We start from the raw sequence: 19888 nt of genomic DNA on the forward strand, positions 1-19888 counted from the left end.
TGGAAGCCAAAGATGTTTAACCACCAGGCCCTGGAAGAAAGCACCTACAGAAGCTCTGACAACCCCCTCAGGGGCCTACAGACCTCTGCCATCTCTGGTTCCTCTCTGCTGGTACTCTCTTCCTGGCCCAGGCCTGAACTGATATCCCAGACTCTAGACTTGCTTCTGTTCTTATCATGTTGATCCTGGTAACTTCTCCATCTCAGTAGTCTCCCGAGGGTCTTCCTCAAGTGGGACAGGCAGGCAGTGCCGTGGGCCCTCCCCTCCTTCTTCACTTAGAACCACTCCCGGCCTGCTATCCCATGCTGCATTGGCTTAGACCCGGATTCTCCCACTGCTCGGCCCCTCGGGCTGACATCATGCCTGCAAGTCTGCAGAGCTACCTTTGCTTTCAGGGACCTCCCCAGATCCCAGATACTTTGGGGACACCTTCCCAGAAGTGTGTGGCTTTGATCTGTTCTGGAGATGGTTATTCCAACCTCAGACGACGGAATGTATGTCTCTGCGCCCTTTCTCTTGACCCGACCTATTTGGCCTCCAAACATGTCCTTAGCTCACTGCACACCAGGGTCCTACACTCACCAGCAGCACATTCTCAGCACCAGACTTCTGTGCCACCAAGCTCTCCTGAGGTATAAGAATATGTAGGACAAAACATCCACTGGTCGGAAAGAGCTGATGCCAGACAAGAAACAATTACCCACAGTTCCTTTACCTGACTCAATGCCATGTTTGAGCAGGCTGTCTCCCTGCCCTGCTTGGGTCTACGGTGGCCAAGAGGTCAGATGATTAGAGCGAAGGTACTCTGGAAATCACAAAGCTCTGACAAATGGAGGACACCATCATTACTGTCAGCCAGACAGAAGACCCCACCCCAGCCCCCATGTCACGTCTGAGCTGGTGCTCCTCTCTGGCTCCCCCAGAATGCTGTGCTCACTTCTGTCACTGCAAGCAGCACACTCAATTGTAATCACTGGCCCCCATCGAGACAGCATCTCCTCAGTTTCTGTGCACCCACAGTGCCCGGCACATGGAAGGGCCATTACAAATGGTGAATGCATATATAAAGGAATGCACAGAGGAGTGAGTGAAAGTTTGGTGTACACACTGACTGAGAAGCAGATGGAACACTCCATAAAAAGCAGCAATCAGCAGGACCCCGCAATGACAACCCTTTGCCCAAAGTAAAGACATGGTTTCCTTCACTTAGCCCTGGCCTTGGGACTTACCTGTATGGCTCCATGGTCCGGACGCCATAGAATAACGCCTCCTCCCACAGACCCAGGTTGATGCAGGCGTCCATGGCACTGTCGAGCACCTTGAGCTGGTAGATGTTGAGATCCGGAAGCCGTTCCGAGTTGCTGCTTATGATTGTCTGGCACATGGCCAGAACCTGCTCCCATTCTGTTATTAACCTGAGTTAAGGATTCATTGTCTTCACCAAGGAAAAACAAAGAATGTAAAATGAGACCCTCCAAAAGGCTGAAGAGCAGCCAGGCACAGGAGGGAAGGAAGAACCCATTATTTTTCACAGATGAGTTGTCTGTTATTTTCTCTCAAGTGAAAACACACTTGAGAGAAAATAACCTGTGAGTGGCATGTCAGAGAAGTACACTCTGTTTACATCAACAAGCCATGTTCCCACCAAGCTGGTGCTCTGGGGGATGATGAGCTCCAAAGAACCGCTCTTTCTTCATGTTCCTAAATGCATTTTCTTTAAACCCAGCCACGAAATGAATGCCGCTGTTTATTAAACTGAACTAAAGATTAAGTTAGTTCAGTTTAAAATGATTTACCACCTGACCTGTGGTGGCACAGTGGATAAAGCATCCACCTGGAATGCTGAAGTTGCCGGTTCAAAACCCTAGGCTTCCCTGGTCAAGGCACATATGTGAGTTGATGCTTCCTGCTTCTCCCCCTTTCTCTCTCTCCTCTCTAAAATGAATAAATAAAATCTTTAAAAAAAAAAACCCAGTGCTATTTAAAAAATAAATAAAAAATAATAAAATGATATACCCTGTTAGTTTCTCTTTCAAAATTGATTTAAAATGAAAGAATATTCCTCTTTTTAAAAAAGAGTAGCTAGCCCTGGCCGGTTGGCTCAGCGGTAGAGCGTCGGCCTGGCATGTGGGGGAACCGGGTTCGATTCCCGGCCAGGGCACATAGGAGAAGCGCCCATTTGCTTCTCCACCCCCACCCCCTCCTTCCTCTCTGTCTCTCTCTTCCCCTCCAGCAGCCAAGGCTCCATTGGAGCAAAAGATGGCCTGGGCGCTGGGGATAGCTCCTTGGCTGCTGCCCCAGGCGCTAGAGTGGCTCTGGTCGCAGCAGAGCAATGCCCCGGAGGGGCAGAGCATCGCCCCCTGGTGGGTAGAGCGTGGCCCCTGGTGGGTGTGCCAGGTGGATCCCGGTCGGGCGCATGCGGGAGTCTGTGTGACTGTCTCTCCCCGTTTCCAGCTTCAGAAAAAGTGAAAAGATAAAAAAAAAAAAATAAGAGTAGCTCATTCCTGCGTTTGTGTCATTTGAATCTCAAGCATACAGGGAACCAAATACACAACCCACAGGCACGCACTGGGGGAAGCCATGTGCAGAATTTCACTTCCAATGAATCACATGCTGATTATAAAGCACAAGAGACGCAAGCCTATACTTAACTAAAAAAAAGGTGTGCTTATTTAAAACCTCCCAAATAAAAGACACTATTAAGAATATGACTTATGCACATACACTGTGGGCAGGGGGGCATGATGCTTTAAACAGGATGGACAGAAAACCCAATACTTCTGAGCAACAATGACTTCCTGGTTAACTGTAACTCACTCTTACGGAGCCTAATGACTAACCTTTGAGACTGCTACAAGTTGTCCTCGCATAGAGACGAGCACTGAGGACATGCCTCAGACTCCTTTGAGAAGAACTACCCTGGAGGCATAGCTGGAGCGAGAGTGCTGACACCCAACAACCTCACAGGCTTTCTTTCCTGTGCTTCCATTAGGTGAGCTGGGGCCAAGGAGGATGCTGGGATGGGGTACATCCCTCCCACGCCCACCTTCAACCTGTGCATCACCAAAGTCATTGGCTTCCTGCCACTGGAATTCCAGGGTGAAGGGTTCGCAGATTTCAGGTGTCACAGAAATGGCACAGCCTTTGACTGCAGAGAAAACTGGATTTCAATGTAAGCTGGTTCTGCCATTTGTCTGAAGTGCAGTTCTGAGCAAGGCATCTAAGGTACTCAGTCATTTAAGCACTTTGAGGTAGGCCAGAAATAAAAGTGCTTAATGTCACTGTAAGAAATGAGTCAAGCCTGACCAGGCGGTGGCACAGTGGATAGAGCATTGGACTGGGATGCAGACAACCCAGGTTCGAGACCCCGAGGTTGCCAGCTTGAGCAAGGGCTCATCTGGTTTGAGCAAAGCTCACCAGCTTGGACCCAAGGTCGCTGGTTTGAGCAAGGGGTTACTTGGTCTGTTGTAGCCCCACGGTCAAGGCACGTATGAGAAAGCAATCAATGAACAACTAAGGTGTCACAATGAAAAACTGATGATTGATGCTTCTCATCTCTCCGTTCTTGTCTGTCTGTCCCTATTTATCCCTCTCTCTGACTCTCTCTGTCGCAGTAAAAAAAAAAAAAAAAGAAGTGAGTCAAATACTGTATGTAAAACTTAAAGTAATTCTTTTTTTTTTTTTTGCATTTTTCTGAAGCTGGAAACGGGGAGAGACAGTCAGACAGACTCCTGCATGCGCCCGACCGGGATTCACCCGGCACGCCCACCAGGGGCAATGCTCTGCCCACCAGGGGGCGATGCTCTGCCCATCCTGGGCGTCGCCATGTTGCGACCAGAGCCACTCCAGCGCCTGGGGCAGAGGCCACAGAGCCATCCCCAGTGCCCGGGCCATCTTTGCTCCAATGGAGCCTTGGCTGCGGGAGGGGAAGAGACAGAGAGGAAGGCACGGCGGAGGGGTGGAGAAGCAAATGTGCGGTTCTCCTGTGTGCCCTGGCCGGGAATTGAACCCGGGTCCTCCGCACGCTAGGCCGACGCTCTACCGCTGAGCCAACCGGCCAGGGCCTAAAACTTAAAGTAATTCTTTATGTGTTCTATTGGGAACCAGGCAGAGTTCTGGGTGCCAAGGACACGGTGGGAAACAGTGGCATGCACCAAATACAAACTACCCAAAATAACTGCCCCTCTCCTGCTTGTCCTGTGCCATGACCTCCGAGTGTGACAAGGGTTAAGGCAAATGGTCCAGTGGTCTGAGTTTGATCGAATTTCCCTCATCCACACATCCCCTCCCCCCTCCCACACAATCCAATCTCTTAGCTAGCCAGTGATCACCCTTCCCCCACCCCTCACGTCAAAGCCTCCTCCTCAGGGCCCTAGGACAGCATGTCCTGCCCTAAACAGGACTGCTTCAAGGTCCCCTCCTCCAGCATCCACTCTCAGAGCACTGCTTTCCAAAACATTAGCCAACACTTGGAGTAAATCATTCAACCCACATGTGTGAATGGGGACTAATATCTCTACTAACCCTGACAGGAAATACACTTTTTTTCCAGTGGGGGTCTCCCCCAGAAGGCATGCCTTCCTGGGTTAGAATTCTGAGTCTCCACGTGCACACAAACACACACATGGCCGAGGACTGTGACCTTGCAGTTCTTGTGCGTTACCCTCAAAGATTTTACGATAAGTCCTGTCTCGGAAGAGTGGACAGCGGTATCAGAAGAGAGACACTCATCGGAGGAAGGTGAGTAGGCACCTTTCTTTTGTACTCATCTGCCACACGTGTTTCAAGTGTGCTGAACCATCCCCCAGAGGTCGGGGCAGCAGGATGTAAGCCAAGGCACCGATTCTGAAACAGATCACGGGGCCAATCTCTGCGGCTTTGCATTCCAGGATGAGATATTTGATGAACTGTGGGGAGAAATGCCTGCCTCTTACACAATGCGAGACATTTCTGTGGCGAGATTCGGCACCTTATTTCACATCGTGCTGTCTGACCTCCGTTATCATTTGCCTACTCATTCATATGTGCTCCAACTCATTTAAAAGAGGTTTGAAGGCCCTGGCTGGTTGGCTCAGCGGTAGAGCGTCGGCCTGGCATGCGGGGGACCCGGGTTCGATTCCCAGCCAGGGCACATAGGAGAAGCGCCCATTTGCTTCTCCACCCCCCCCCCCTGCCTCCTTCCTCTCTGTCTCTCTCTTCCCCTCCCACAGCTAAGGCTCCATTGGAGCAAAGATTGCCCGGGCGCTGGGGATGGCTCCTTGGCCTCTGCCCCAGGCGCTAGAGTGGCTCTGGTCGAGGCAGAGCGACGCCCTGGAGGGGCAGAGCATCGCCCCCTGGTGAGCAGAGTGCAGCCCCTGGTGGGCGTGCCAGGTGGATCCTGGTCGGGCGGCGCATGCGGGAGTCTGTCTGACTGTCTCTCCCCATTTCCAGCTTCAGAAAAATAAAAAGAAAAAAAAGAAAAAAAAAGAGGTTTGAAGCTGACAAGCCTTAGAAGTAAAAGCCATATGAGATATTCTGCAGCCCCTGATAGGAATACATCTGCTTTATCCCCCCAGCAAGCTAGAGGGGGTTGTGTGTCAATTTCCCTTCACAACATTGGCAACCGTCTCCTGGCAAACAAGGCAAACCTTCCCTGTAAAACACGCCAGTGAACAAAAAAAAAATGGAATAATTTTAACTAAGAGGCTTTTCCCCCCTGAGCCAATATCGGCGTGTGTTTGCTAAAAAATTTAGTCACTGGCATTTGCTTGGTGTTTACGTCAACTCAGTCTGTTGCAGTGAGGAGGGGAGCTAAGGACCTGAGCGGGGGGCAAGCCCACCAAGGAGATCAGGCCATCAATGGACAGAATATACACCTTATTCCTGAAAATTTTTAAATGACCATAGAATATTAGGGGGAAAGAGTGGACCCACTTGGGAATCCACCAGCTCCTTAAGACAAAGACTATTGGACTGCAGGGCTCTGACTCATCTAATTATCTTCCTCTAGTGCTTCAAATCCCCCCAGGTCCCCTCTCAACCGTACAGTATATCCTCTGTGCCTGGCTGTAAAGCCTCACCTGTTTCCTTTCTCTCACACTGAACACCGGTCATTTCCAGCAGATACTGCACATTACACGGTCTGTAACTCCCTCCGATGGACTCACCTTCCCCGTGCCAGCCTGGTGAGCTCTGACCAGTCCTCCCACCTCTGACACAACTCAGGTGTCACCTCACCTGGGAAACCTGCTTTCACCTCCCATAGGTGACTATGGTGCCCCCAGATGCACACAGGCAGACCTCGAGGAGACTGAAAGTTTGGCTCCAGACCACCACAACAAAGTGAGTTGTACTTTTTGTTGGTGGAGGGTCTTGCCTTCAATTTGGAAAAAATGCAGCATCTGTGAAGCATAACAGCAAAGTGCAATAAAATACACTACACATGCATTTTACCCAAATCTGTATTAACTGATCTATTCCCTAACTCCCTATGTATGAGAGTTGTGAGCACAGGGCTGTGTCTTCTTAATCCTGCCTGAGCCAACAGGTGGGTTACTCTGGCACAGAGTCAGAGTTCACTAATGCCTTGTCCGGGCGAGACTGAATGCTGCGAGGTCATCCATGGGCCCTGGTTCCACTGCTGGGACCCACAGAACAAGTCTACTCCTCTGCCATGTAACAGCTCTCTAAGCCCAAGAATGGCCCCATTGTTCCCAGATCTATTTTCTCAACCTCCCCAGTCCTGCCTATAGACAGTGTGTCAAATTCCACTCTGATTCTGGTCCCACTCAAAACTTATCTGTTTTTCTACAACCCTCTTAATATGTCCCCAAACTGAATAAAAATTCCAGATAAGATCAGACTAACACCATCACCTTTCTCATTTTTCTATTCCCTCTATTAATAAAGCCCAAGATCACAGTGGTTTTGTAGGAGGTTAAATTATACTTATATTTGATTAGATTTTGTGGTTTATCAAAACCCTAAAAATCTTTCCTCTCCTCTGTTGCTAATCTTTGTGTATATTTATATACTTGAATTTTTTTTTCCTTTTACCCAAATAACTTTTACATCTATTCTTGCTGAATTTCATCTTTTTAGATCCGGGACTATTTCAAGTCCTCAGAATCTTTTGGGCTCTTGATTCTATCATCCAACCCCTACCATATTCCCCATCTACACACCTTTGGGAGTTTGCTGAGTCTGTTCTCTGTATTTTTGTTCAGGGTTCAGAAACAAAAGCGGAAGATGGAGGTGGGAACAAAGCACTCAGAGCAACAGTGATCCATTTAGCATTGTTTTTTCGGTGTAACTAGTCAACCATTTAGTAAGATCATGCTAGCTGCTAGCATAAATTTCTTGACTTTTTTTTCATCAAAACTCTTTTGGAAATCTATAAACTTTACCAAAGAAAGCCATGATTCTATGGACTCGCTTGCTCTTGGTGAGCCCATGCAGCATCCTGATGACCACAGCTTCCTTTCCCGTTCCTTCAGTAACCAATTCTAGATTCCTTACCAAGACCACACACAAACACACACACACACACATACACACACGTGCACACACACAAACCACAAAACAAAAACTTCACTGGGCTACAGATTTCAGAAATTACTTATTCCACCTTTAAAAATAGAAACATTTGCCTAACTATCTCTTCTGTACTTACAATTCTTTAAAGAACACTAGATTAGAAACTTTACTTGAAGACTTTCTTCAGGCTGGAGATATCATTTACCAAGGCATCTGAATGACCTTTGCAATCATTTCTATCAGTTGTGGTCACTTTCTTCTTACCTTGTAGTTTCCCTTTGTCACATTTTTGCTCAAGTCAACCCCTCTACTAGAAGTGACACCCTTCTCAGCCTCTGCCTCTGTAAATCCTGTCCCTGACTTTGTGATTTCTCTTGCACAGTAGTATGACATCAGTGGAGTCTTCCCAGATAACCTCCAGCAGAAGTGATCTGTCCTTACATTGAACTTTGATCCACTCACTCATGGTCTTCACTATTTATGCCAAGAATAGTTATTGTACAGCAACTCCCACTGCCATGGTAGCCATGGCTGATTTACTAAGAAGCTCCTAGATCTGAGGGTCAATGACATCACAATGTTAAGATTCTAAGTTATTCTTTCCTAGAGATGTAGGTTACAAGTGGAATGGGACCCAGAAATTTGCTACCTTTTATATATAAAGAGATTACTACTTGCTGACCTATTACTAGGCCGTGGAACAGAATAAAGCCCACTGGAGAGGTCAAATCCCAGCCTTGGCTTCATTAATACCAGGTTCCAACCAATAATCCCAACAGTACAACTCAATCCACACATGAAAAGGATACTCCAATGTGCCTTCAGTTCCTCAATTTTTGTCAAGGATTCTTTAACTTCTTTCCATACTTGCTCATCACCAGTTAGCATATCTGCATCCTGCCCAGGACAAAACAACAACAACAACAAAAAAAAAACAGAAAGGAAGACAAATTATTCAATTAAAAAATGGTCAAAGAACCTAAATAGATGTTTCTCTAAAGAAGATACACAAGTGGCCAATAAGCATGTGAAAAGATTCTCATACCATTAGTCATTAGGGAAATTCAAATAAAAACCACAATGAGATATCACTTCATACCCACTGGGATGGTTATAGTAAAAAATACAGATATAATAAGTGTTGATGAGGATATGGAAAAACTGGAACTCTCATAAGCTACTGAGAGAAATGTTAAATGGTGTAATCACTTTGAAACACAGTCTGGCACTTTCTCAAAAGGTTAAGGACAGAATTACCATATCATTTCACAATTAGCACTCACACATATACCCAAGAAAAATAAAAATATTATGTTCACACACAAACTTGTACATACATGTTCACAGCAGTATTATTCATAATAGTGAAAAAAGTGGATACAATCCAAATGTCCATCAACTGATTAATCAAATGTGATATACTCATACAATGGAATATTAGTTGGCAATAAAAAGGAATAAAGTACTGATACATGCTACAACATGGCTGAACCTTGAGAACACACTGCTCCATGAAAAGCCAGTCACAAAGACCTGCATATTATATATAATTCCACTTACATAACATGTTCACAACAGGCAAATCCACAGAGACAGAAAGTAGATTAGTAATTGGCTATGGCTAGTAGGGAGAGGTTGAAGAGAATTAGAGAGTTACAGCTAATAGTATGAGGCTTCTTTTTTGGGTAATAGAAATGTTCTAAAATTGTGATAACGGTTCCACAATTCTGTGAATACATGAAAAACTATTAAATACACACTTTAATGTGGTATTTATGCCAATTATATGGTATGTGAAATATATCTCAATAAAGCTGATACATAAATATAAATATGTCTATATCTCTATCCAAAAAACAGAAAGGGGAAGAAGGAATATAAAGCCAGTAGTTGCAGCCACCATCAGAGCCACCTGGCCAACACAGGTTCACATTTGATTTGGATAAATGGTAATGAAACAACAGAGCCAAGAACTGGTGGGCCATTACCTTTAATCCTAGTTCACACCTGGCAGGCAAGAAACACACACAGTGGGAAAACACTTCCCTTTACATTCAGGGCTCCCAAAGCCATTGATTAATCTGAGTTTTCCTAGAATGAAAGGCCCCACCAGCCTTATTCATCTCTGTTCCCCATCTCCTTCTCTTTGCACAAACTCTGCACAAACTGACTTCTCCTTCAGCACTCTGCCATTTGGCTGCCTCTCCTCTGCAATGCTGATGGCAGGAACCAAAAAAGAGAGCACCCAGTCTGCTTTATTTTATAGTGTAGAAAATTAAAGCCGTTAAGCCAATATACAACTAAGGAAGTCTCTGATACAAAGCCACTTATCTGAAGCATAAATGGGATTTCTGCGGGATTTCTTATTAGAGTGCACCCCCCCCCCCATCATGCAACAGTCAAGGGTGTGGGGAAAAGCTTAGTTTTGAGAAGATCTTAGTATTAGAAGGATGTTGAAAAGATTTTAGTATTAAAAGGGTGGGAAAGGCTTAGTCTTAAAACTAAGCCTTAGGCTGTAAGGACTTAGTCAACTTATAGCCTGTCTCCCACACCCAATAAAAACTATAAGCGAGAAAACATATACATCATATTTACAAACTTATTTGACCAACAAGGAGGAAGAGGAAGAATCATTTGTTAGGAGACCTACAGACAATACTTTAATTAATATGGCGTTATCAACCAAAATGAGGCTAGGAAAAGGAAGATGAGCATAATTACATGCATGGAAGTGAACCAATTTTGACTTCAGCAAAAATAAAAAATAAATCAATCAATAAAAAACAATTTAAAAGGCAATTCAAAACAAAAGTGAGCTACTATTTATTAAAGGTCTGTCCTACTGTTTAGCAAGCAGGTCCCCTATTTTTCCTGTGTGTCCACACTTTCAAGAGTTAGTAGCTACATGTGAAATACTAAGTTCAAAGTATCTTCAACCCTTGGGTCCCACAATTTTCCTAGCACTGGCATTTGGAAAGGGGCAGTAAAACCCTCCAACATGGGACCCACCTGGGGTTCTCATATTCTTCCACCAAGCAGGGTGAGACTATGAGTCCAAGCAGAACAACAAATTACAATTATATTCACAACTAAAGCCACACCATAATCTGATAAGCTGCTCTTTGGGCAAGAGCCAAAGACTTTATTTACTTATCAAAAGAGCAGGCAAAACTTTGAAATTGCTTCCAAACATTCAGAAGCAATAGCTCTTGAGAACACTTTATTTTGGAGTGAGACAAAGCCACATTCACTAAGAGATAACTATTGACTCACTCTCACTCCCGTCTCCTGACCCTCCCTGCTCCACTCTGGGTCTTCCCCTGTAGCTATCCCTACAATGGGGTCTCTGTCCCCTCTCCTCACACCAGGTAACTGGAGAACATTGTGTGTGTTTGAAAGAACACTAACATGTTATACACAGATACACACACACATATGTATGTACTGATTTTTATACATATTCCTGTACATTACAGGACATATACATAAACAAAAACTACTTAGGGAAGCATAATCTAAATCTGATTTCCTAGTTTGCAAATATAGGAGTAAATGAGTATGTTCTTTTTCATAGTCCCTGAGGTATGAAATTAGTACACTGTGTCTTTATTTCATTATTTTTTATCCAAACATAGCAAAGACACTTGCTCTCATTCAAGACAAAGTTGTTCAGGAAAAAATTCCTTTTTGAAGTTCAGCTTTGCTATGTAAAAGAAGTTGGAATGGAAGAGTCCTGAAGCTTGTTCTCAGTAGGTGGAAAACACTCATTTACACATATACAGTTTAATAAATGAAATGTACTATAGCTGAATGCCCTTGGCCTCCTCACCCGTCACATGAGGTTGGTCTGGGCAACAATGACATTCTCTCTGCCCGACCACTCATGAGGGAGCAGTGGAGCACAGCCAGCATGACCACTGTCCTGCACTGCCTTAGAAAAGTCCCGAAAAAGCTTGTCTTCACTTTGCAGCAGAACCATGGGAACTTTCTATGAAGGAAGAACATGCCCCTCATCCTCAGGAAATGGGTGAGAACGAGTCCCCTGAATTCTCCTTCTCTGACACTCAGCTCACTGACCGCCCCCCCCCCCCCAGGGCCGGGTGCAAAGTCCCCACTGCTCTGTCATGTCTCTCTCTAGCTGGGTCCTTCTTGTTCAGCCACCTTGTTTCCTCTCACAGCCCCAGCCCGAATCAGACCGTCCCTGTTCTCCTTTACAGTCAGTGTATCCACTCTTCCGACTGGAGCCCTGTCTGTCTGGACTCTGCCAAGACCTGGGCTGCAGTTCCCTGCCCCTGCCTTGGGTCACCACTTTCAATCACTTCCTTCGCTTCTGCCTCATATGTCTCTTTAGGACCCGGCCTCAAATGTACTCCATCGGGAAGTCTCCTCTATTCTGCCCTGAGTAGCCCAGCCCCCGAGATGCCACAGCCACTCTGCCTACCTCTCTCGGAGCACCAAGTCTCAGTCACGACCTGCTTACTGTGTCTCCAGCTAGCCTCAGGACACCTGGAGGGACCAGGGTCAATCACGCCTGTGTTCCCAGTGCCAACATGGTAAGTCATTCAGTAAATGTTCGTGGCAGAGTGAATGAATGGAGAGAGAGGAGTGATCTACAATCCATGAGTAGTAGTACTGTAAAGCCAGGAGGCATGCTCAGGGCCACTATCACAGCAGCCTGGCCTATGCAGGTTCGCATTGGATTCGGACAGTCGGTAAAGAAACCATGGAGCCAAAAACTGGTGGGCCATAGTCTTTAATCTAGCTTGCACCCGGCGGGCAAGTAAAAATACACACTGGGCTCCAAAACCCAGTCACATTCAGTGCTCACAAAGCTACTGATTTATCCGAGTTTCCTAGAATCAAAGGTTTCTAGCTCACCAGCCTTATTCTCCTCAGTTCCCCATCTCCTTCCTTATCCCAGATACAAACTCTGTACAAACTGGCATCTCACTCAGCACTCCACCATCTTGGCTGCTTTTCCTGGCCTTCTCCACGTGGCCTCCTCCCGCTGCTGGCTCTATTCTCTCTGCTCTCTCATGCTAACCTCAGGAACCAAGGGAGACAAACTCCCACTCCGTTCCCATTTTATAGTGTAGAAATCCAAACCCTTAATCCAATATACATAATAGGAAGTCTCTAATACAAAGTCACTTCTCTGAGGCATGATAGGATTGTACCACCTTACACCAAAAAGGGTGGGACAGGCTTTATCCCAAAACCAAGCCTCAGGCTACAATTCTCAACACCCATTAATATCACCTGGGCAACTGCCTCTTTAACAAAGTGAGCATAATACATTTTATCTGCCCAACAAGTACTATAAGAATAAAATACCTTAATTCCACAACTAGGAGAATTTCAACCAAGGAAATAGAAAGCTGTTCTTTTCATACCATATGTCTTCTATCTTGACTTGTTTCTACACTTACATCATGGTTATGTAAGAAAAGGATACATGCCCACTGTAGCTGTCAGTACACCAAATGCCCAGAGATTGGCAAGGAACCTAACTGTGATCTCTACCCCAGCACACGAAATCCCACATTCACACGGGACCTGTGCTCTCTGACCACAGCATGGAGATGATTTGGGAGTGGGCTCCATTGATTCTCGTGGCTTCAACCTCCAACTTCATCCTGAGCCTCTTGTTGCTTACTTGGCCCCCACGCCCCTGCCCTCATCTATCCCAGGATGCCTCAGTGAGGCCGACTAAGTTCCCACATACACAGCTGATGAATCACTACTCTAGCATCATTCCCTTGACTGTAAAAAATAGGTACCAGATGATATGAGATAATCTCACCACTACATAAAAGCATGTCACTCAACACAATTACATTCAATTGGCTAAAAATGCTTCCTTTGGGTTTCAGGGTAGGAAGCGTACCTGCTAGGGGCCAGTGGTTACAGTGACTGAGAAGTCAGAGTTATTTCCATAGGTTAAGGGTGGAGCCCAGCAAGACTGGGGAAGTGACCACCGGCTCCCTAAGGTTCAAACAGCAGATGCAGCCATCCAGACCCACTTTGCATCTGGTACACTCCAACAGATGTGCTCACTTGGCTCACAGCGTTTGATGTTGAAACTCCTGCACTGGGCTAATTTCAGATGGTTCGCATTAGAAGGAAGAGAAGAATGGCGGTCTGCTTTGCAGTACTTCCTGTTACCTAATCCTTATGCAAACACTAATTAGATTGGACTGGGGAGAGCCAGCATAGGACAGGGAAATAAAATTACAGCACACACAAACTTTTCCAGTAATTCAATAATTCTGGTGTTTTAAAAGATGGAGAAGTCCCCCCCCCCATTTTGTTTTTAAAGCAGAATGAGGTGAAAATATCATGTGCAAATTTAGGAGAGATTGGGAATTTCTGAAATTCAAGAGCATGAGGGAAACAAAGTTTAATTGCAGTGCCTTAGATGGAGATATCCTGGTTCATGAATAATATACTGGGACTAAAAGATTAATACACAACAGCATTCTAAATCTTTACATTCACAGGAAACATCTCTGCTGGAACCAATTTCCACTTCCTTTGGCAAAAACAATTGAAAGTAGTTCAAATTTAACTGAAGGGAAAAGAGGCTTTTTCATAAGGTGGAAAAATAGTAGTTAAAAATAGAGCATTCGCCATTATCAATCATATCAACCACCAGCCAGTCTGTGGGCACTGCAGACTGGGGAAAGAAGGGAAGGGGAGGACTATACTCAACTTCATGCTGCTCATCTTATAGAATAGGTTCTAATTAGTAATTAGCAAGCTACTGTACACAATAATTGGAACTTAGTGAAAGGAACACTAGGTTTAGAGTAATAAAATGTGGATCTGAATTCCTGCTCCTTAGCTCTTTGACCTGGGCAAGAAATTTAACTTCCCAGTAGCTAAGTGTCTTCAGTGATGATAATTCTGAGTGGATGCACCTTCTAACCCTTTGTGCCATCTAGAAACACTAATGTCACAAATAACACAGTGGCCTGAGTTTTCGATCCCCACCCTAGAGAACAGGGGGCCAGCAGGGGCCTGACTAGAGTCTGCTTTGGTGAAAGACAGAACACAGTGACAAGGTAATCAAGAACCAACCATGCTGTGCCCACATGCCTGCGTGTCCTACTCCCTTTGCCTGGAATGGAAGCTCTTTCCTCTCCTTGGCCACCCAGACAAACTCCCCTCCAATCACTAAAACCAGACCAAATGGGCTCCAACTTCCATAGGCACAACGCTTGGTGCACTTCCCAAGGGGACCCGTGATGATTGTATCAATGAATTTGACTATGATGTAGACAGAAAGGGCGCCATCCAGGTGCTATTACCTGCTGTTACAGATAACCTCTGCTATACCATTTTATTTAATCTGCTTCATAAAACAGTGTGATCTTAGTGCCCACAAGTGATGTGCAGAGGAGGGGCCAGCAGAGCTCTGAACTCTGTCCACTCAAGAGCCCAAAGCTTTACCCTTCTCGCACTCACTGACTCCATTGAGCTGGCTGACCCCAGAAGAGATGGCCCCTTCTCGGGGTGGCAAGCCCTTTCCAGCCAGCCAGGCATGTCAACACCTTGGATCCAGGTTAGGAGCATTTAGACAACTAGGAATAGTCCAAACAAAGGCTGATGTTGAAGAGAAGAACCCATGAAACTGCCGGATTGCTCTGTTTAATTCCCACTGTAGCTACCAACATTTGCCAATGTCCGAGCAAAAGCACAACTCTATGGCGACTATACATTTCCACAAGGCTGCACATTAGAACCAACTGCAGGTTCAAGGTTAAATCTCAGGTACACAGAATTGCTAGGAGGAGGAGGGACGTCTTCTTCACAGCTTCTAGGAAAGTGACAACTGCTTCAAGTGTGTGAAGTTGGGACATCTACAATCATCAAAGACCTCTTCCAGCCACCACCTCAGCTCCTTCCCTCCCTCCATGCTGGGCATTCCTAACCCAGTGACTAAGTACTCAGAGACAGAAGCTCATTTGCTTATATCAAATCAGATCAATTTCAATAAAAAAAAAAAAACAGCACAGACATGGGGCATTAAGAGCCTACTGGTGTCTATGGTGCAAGCTGAAATTGTCTTTACTGCAACATTTTGGGGAAAACTGGCATGATTAGCTGATAAATAAAAGCAACTAAACATCACATAACATTGAAGGAAGAATCACTTCCTTGTGCCTTCCTCCCCTACTGGAAAGATACACTCTTGACTGGATAAAGAAGATGTGGTACATATATACTATGGAATACTACTCAGCCATAAGAAATGATGACATAGAATCATTTACAACAAACAAATGAATGGACCTTGATAACATTATACTGAGCGAAATAAGTAAATCAGGAGCTAAGAACTGTATGATTCCATAGATAGGTGGGACACAAAATTGACACTCATGGACATAGAAGAGAGTGCAGTGGTTACCAGGAGGAGGGGAAGGGAGGAGAGGGGGGGAGGGATGTAAATAGAAAAAAACATAAGGTGACGGAGGATGATTTGACCTTGGGTGATGGGTATACAACATAATCAACTATCCAAATGATGTGGAGATGTTTTCTTTAAATTTATGTACTCTGGTTAACCAATGCCACCTGTTAAATTTGTCTAAAAAATAAAAAAGATACAAAAAAAAAGATATGCTCTTGAGAATCTATAATGGGGACTACATGGAGCAGTAGACTACTGGCTCAACCAGTCGAGAAAGTTCTTTTTCAGTATACACAGACCATCAGTGAATGGCTGGTGAGGCTGCTAACTATTCTGGAAACAGTCCTATCTCATTGTATAAACACCACCAGGTGGGAGGGTTGAGATGGAGATGGGGGGGAACGCAAGGACCCCACAGGAAACATTGTGCTAATGGCAACTGTCATTAAGATAAAGCATCCTGCTCTGGCCGGTTGGCTCAGTGGTAGAGCATCGGCCCGGCGTGTGGAAGTCCCAGGTTCAATTCCTGGCCAGTGCACACAGGAGAAGCGCTCATCAGCTTCTCCACCCCTCCCCTCTCCTTCCTCCCTATCTCTCTCTTCCCCTCCTGCATCCAGGGCTCCACTGGAGCAAAGTTGGCCCAAGAGCTGAGGATGGTTCCATGGCCTCTGCCTCAGGCACTAGAATGGCTCTGATTGCAGTGGAGCAATGCCCCACAGGGGCCAAGCATCGCCCCCTAGTGGGTATGCCGGGTGGATCCTGGTTGGGGGCATGCAGGAGTCTGTCTGTCTGCCTCCTCCCCGCAGCTTCTCACTTTGGAAAAATACAAAAAAAAAAAAAAAGATAAAGCAGCCTCCCAAATTTCAGGGCATGTTTTATTTTCACCAAGACCCAAACCTCAGCTCCCATCTCCAATCTGCCACAGGAATCCCTTATTTGCTTCTTGGGATCCAGTGTTTTCATTCTCCTCCGCAAACAGAGAGGACAATGCCTTAACCAGCAGCAGGAAGATCAGGTAAGGTCAAAGGGGCAGTGTTCTGAGAGCGAAGGTTGGGACAACCTGGAAGTGAGTTCTCCAGAGACATATCAAAGTAGGATGAATAGCAGCACGATCGGGCCCCTGCTCCTGGCGTGTGAGAACGTGAGAGGCAGCACCGTGAGAGCGGAAGGAGGGGGCTGCAGCCCCAGTTCCAGCTCCACCACTGGCCAGCTGCTGCACCTGGAGGTTAACGGTGCCTCCTGGCTCAGCTTCCCCAGATGAGAACTTGGTGCAAGCTGCCATGGAGATGGAAATGAATCATTCCACACCTTTAATCACCTATGTATATGGTGTCTGCTATGCATGAAGAGGGGCCTGAAATTCTGATAGGAGAAACTTTGGCATTTGTGGGCGTGCAACTAATTGCAAATATCTTCATTCTATTTTAAGCCAAGTTTTCTTATGTATACAACACAACAGTGGGAGCACAGAGAGTGTGCAGAGGACTGAGCAGAGAATACACAGAGGATGACACATAACCCAGTCCCGCACTCTGCCAACCCAAGAATCTGACAATGATTACTTAGTTCACACGGTCCCGCCAATATTTGTATATCTAATGACTACAGTGGGCAATGTTTCAAACTCAGTGAACATGGTATTTCCGTATCTGCTAAAGCAAGCATATCAGGTTATTTCATCTGTGGTCCCAAACCAGGGAGATAGTTCAGTTGGGGCGCACACTAACAATGTCAGATAATGAGTCCTGGACAGAAGTCTAGACGTGCTTTCATAAGGGTAATCCACAACAAAGTTATTTAATGTGATGTCAGAGCACGTCCTTCACATCAGTTAATGCCATTTCCAACTGTGTCCCCAACTTTCCAGAGTTGGCTGGTGCAAACTCACCAGTGCTCCCCGGTGCCTTGTGACACACACTGAGATCCCCTGGCCACGTGCCAAGTAAGCAAAAGGTCCAAGGCCTATGTCCCAGTTTGAGGAGAAGAATGAGTTTTAATAGCTCAGTCATATTTTAAAAAAGAAAGCCCAGGACTTAGTGTCTCTGAGTGGAGAAAAGCCAGGGTCCCTCCAATTACTCTGAAACAATTCTGCAGTCTGTGGATTAATCCATGCAGAGCTCTGTTCTGGGAAGGCGGGGGTAGGTCATTCCAGAGGGCAATCGCCAGTGGGCTGAGGGCCTGGCAGGGATGGGAGGGGTCGGGAGAGGTGGTAACTGAATGTCATGGTTCACCTCTGTCCTGCCCCACCTCACAGCCATGAGGGATCCTGTACAAGAGCGACAGGACTCAGAGGCTCCTCCTGGCAACTCTGCGCCCCTGGGAGTGAGTGCTGACTGAATGCATGGTGAGTTTCCCCTCTGTGCCCCCCACTCCCAAAAGCACACGTTTGCATTTCGTATTCCAGTAAACCCCAGCCTGGCCCGCAGCCAGGGGACCTCTTTATAATGTCAGAGATAAAAGCCCGGGCCATGTTTGGCACCCTGCCCCACCTCCATTATCCTGTAACCATCTCATAAACCAAGTACGCATTACTGTTAACAGAGCTTCATAAACATTACCAGATGATGATCAGTGTCCCCACTGCACAGGGGGAGGAGGTCCAGGGAGCGGCGAGCGATTTCACCGAGGGTGTGCTGGAAATCATGGGAGAACTGGAAAGACATCCAAGTACGCACGCAGAACACTCCCGCACATGCAGACTGCTCACTGAGCCACTTGAGTCATACTAAGGTGACCAATCATCCTCCTTTAGGGAGGACAGTCCTTTTTTTGTAAGTTCCATCTTCCCTTGAAAAGGATCCTCCCCTCCTACATGTCCTTCTTTTTGATATTGGAAGACTAATCTGTAAATGTCCATATTCGATGCAGAGTCGATCCACTGCGTGTGATGTGACGTATTTGTATCTAAAGAGTACTTTTTTCTTACAATTATTATTAAAAATTAATAGGCATGTAAGTAAGCATAATTACAATATAAAATACTGCAAATGTTTTTATTATGCATTTATCATATTATAGTATATTATTGTTGCAATGAATAAAATGTTTCTTTTATTTACGGTATTGTTTTCTTCAATTTATTTTTGTCCTTCTCACTGTAAAAAAGTTGGTCATCTTAGTCATGGGCATCTTTCAACCTGGTGTGGTGGCAATGTCAAATCTCAAATCAACTCTCAAATCTGCCCCACATGGTATAGGTGTTGATTTAATCCATATATTGATGTCTTATGAGATCCCTACAAATTTTGGATGTCCAAAATCGCATGTAGGGTATACGAGATGGCGCAATTCTCTCTCTTCATAATTCTTGCCCAATGCTACAATGCTAGCTAGCTACAGAGGATTTATAAAAATCATTACTTTTGATCAGTGTTTATTTTCTGAGTCACAGAGCATTAAAAGCACAGAGCCCCAGCTGTTGTCCTTTCACATTTATTTTACTGCTCACCTTTCTAGATTACTTCCAAGTTAAGATTCCATATCAGTAAACGTCCATCATCAATTAGAAAAGGCAAGAATTTTTTTTTTTCTGGAAGTAAACAAATATGGAACTTTCTTACTTCTATACAGTAGTAGAAGTAACTTTCATAGAGTGTATTCAACATAACAAAAAACCTGTTTCTATCCCCAAAGGGTGGTGAACTATTTGTGATATGCCTACTTTTTAAATATAGCAGAGGCAGACACCCCCACCCACCCACAGCCACACCAGACATGTGCTCTAAGGGGTGCTGAAATCTGAGTGCCCTTCAACCTCAGACCTACTGCTCCTCCAGCTTTGGTCCTCTCCTCTGCTGGCAGGGTTTCATGCACGGATATACTTAGAGTCAGCTGGACAGCTTTTAAGAATACAGAGGTCTAGCTCCCACCTGGGCAAACGACAGTGGAACCTCTCAGAGGCAGGCAGGTATCTGCATTTTATATAAGCACCCCATGCTTTTCTATTGCACACTCAGG

General features: G+C 45.5%; 1 protein-coding gene across 4 annotated transcripts in view; it reads right to left on the minus strand.

Moving 5' to 3' along the window:
- SMYD3 (SET and MYND domain containing 3) overlaps positions 1 to 19888 on the minus strand; it is a 790876-nt gene that overhangs the window by 92042 nt on the left and 678946 nt on the right. For all 4 annotated transcript variants that reach the window (XM_066253500.1, XM_066253501.1, XM_066253502.1 and 1 more), the window contains 2 exons: positions 8325 to 8412; positions 1230 to 1404 (listed from right to left, as the gene is read on the minus strand). In XM_066253500.1, coding sequence (XP_066109597.1) covers positions 1230 to 1404; positions 8325 to 8412 — 263 coding nt within the window. The remainder of the gene's footprint in view (positions 1 to 1229; positions 1405 to 8324; positions 8413 to 19888) is intronic.

Source organism: Saccopteryx bilineata, chromosome 1, assembly GCF_036850765.1.
Source record: "Saccopteryx bilineata isolate mSacBil1 chromosome 1, mSacBil1_pri_phased_curated, whole genome shotgun sequence".
Classification (NCBI taxonomy): domain Eukaryota; kingdom Metazoa; phylum Chordata; class Mammalia; order Chiroptera; family Emballonuridae; genus Saccopteryx; species Saccopteryx bilineata.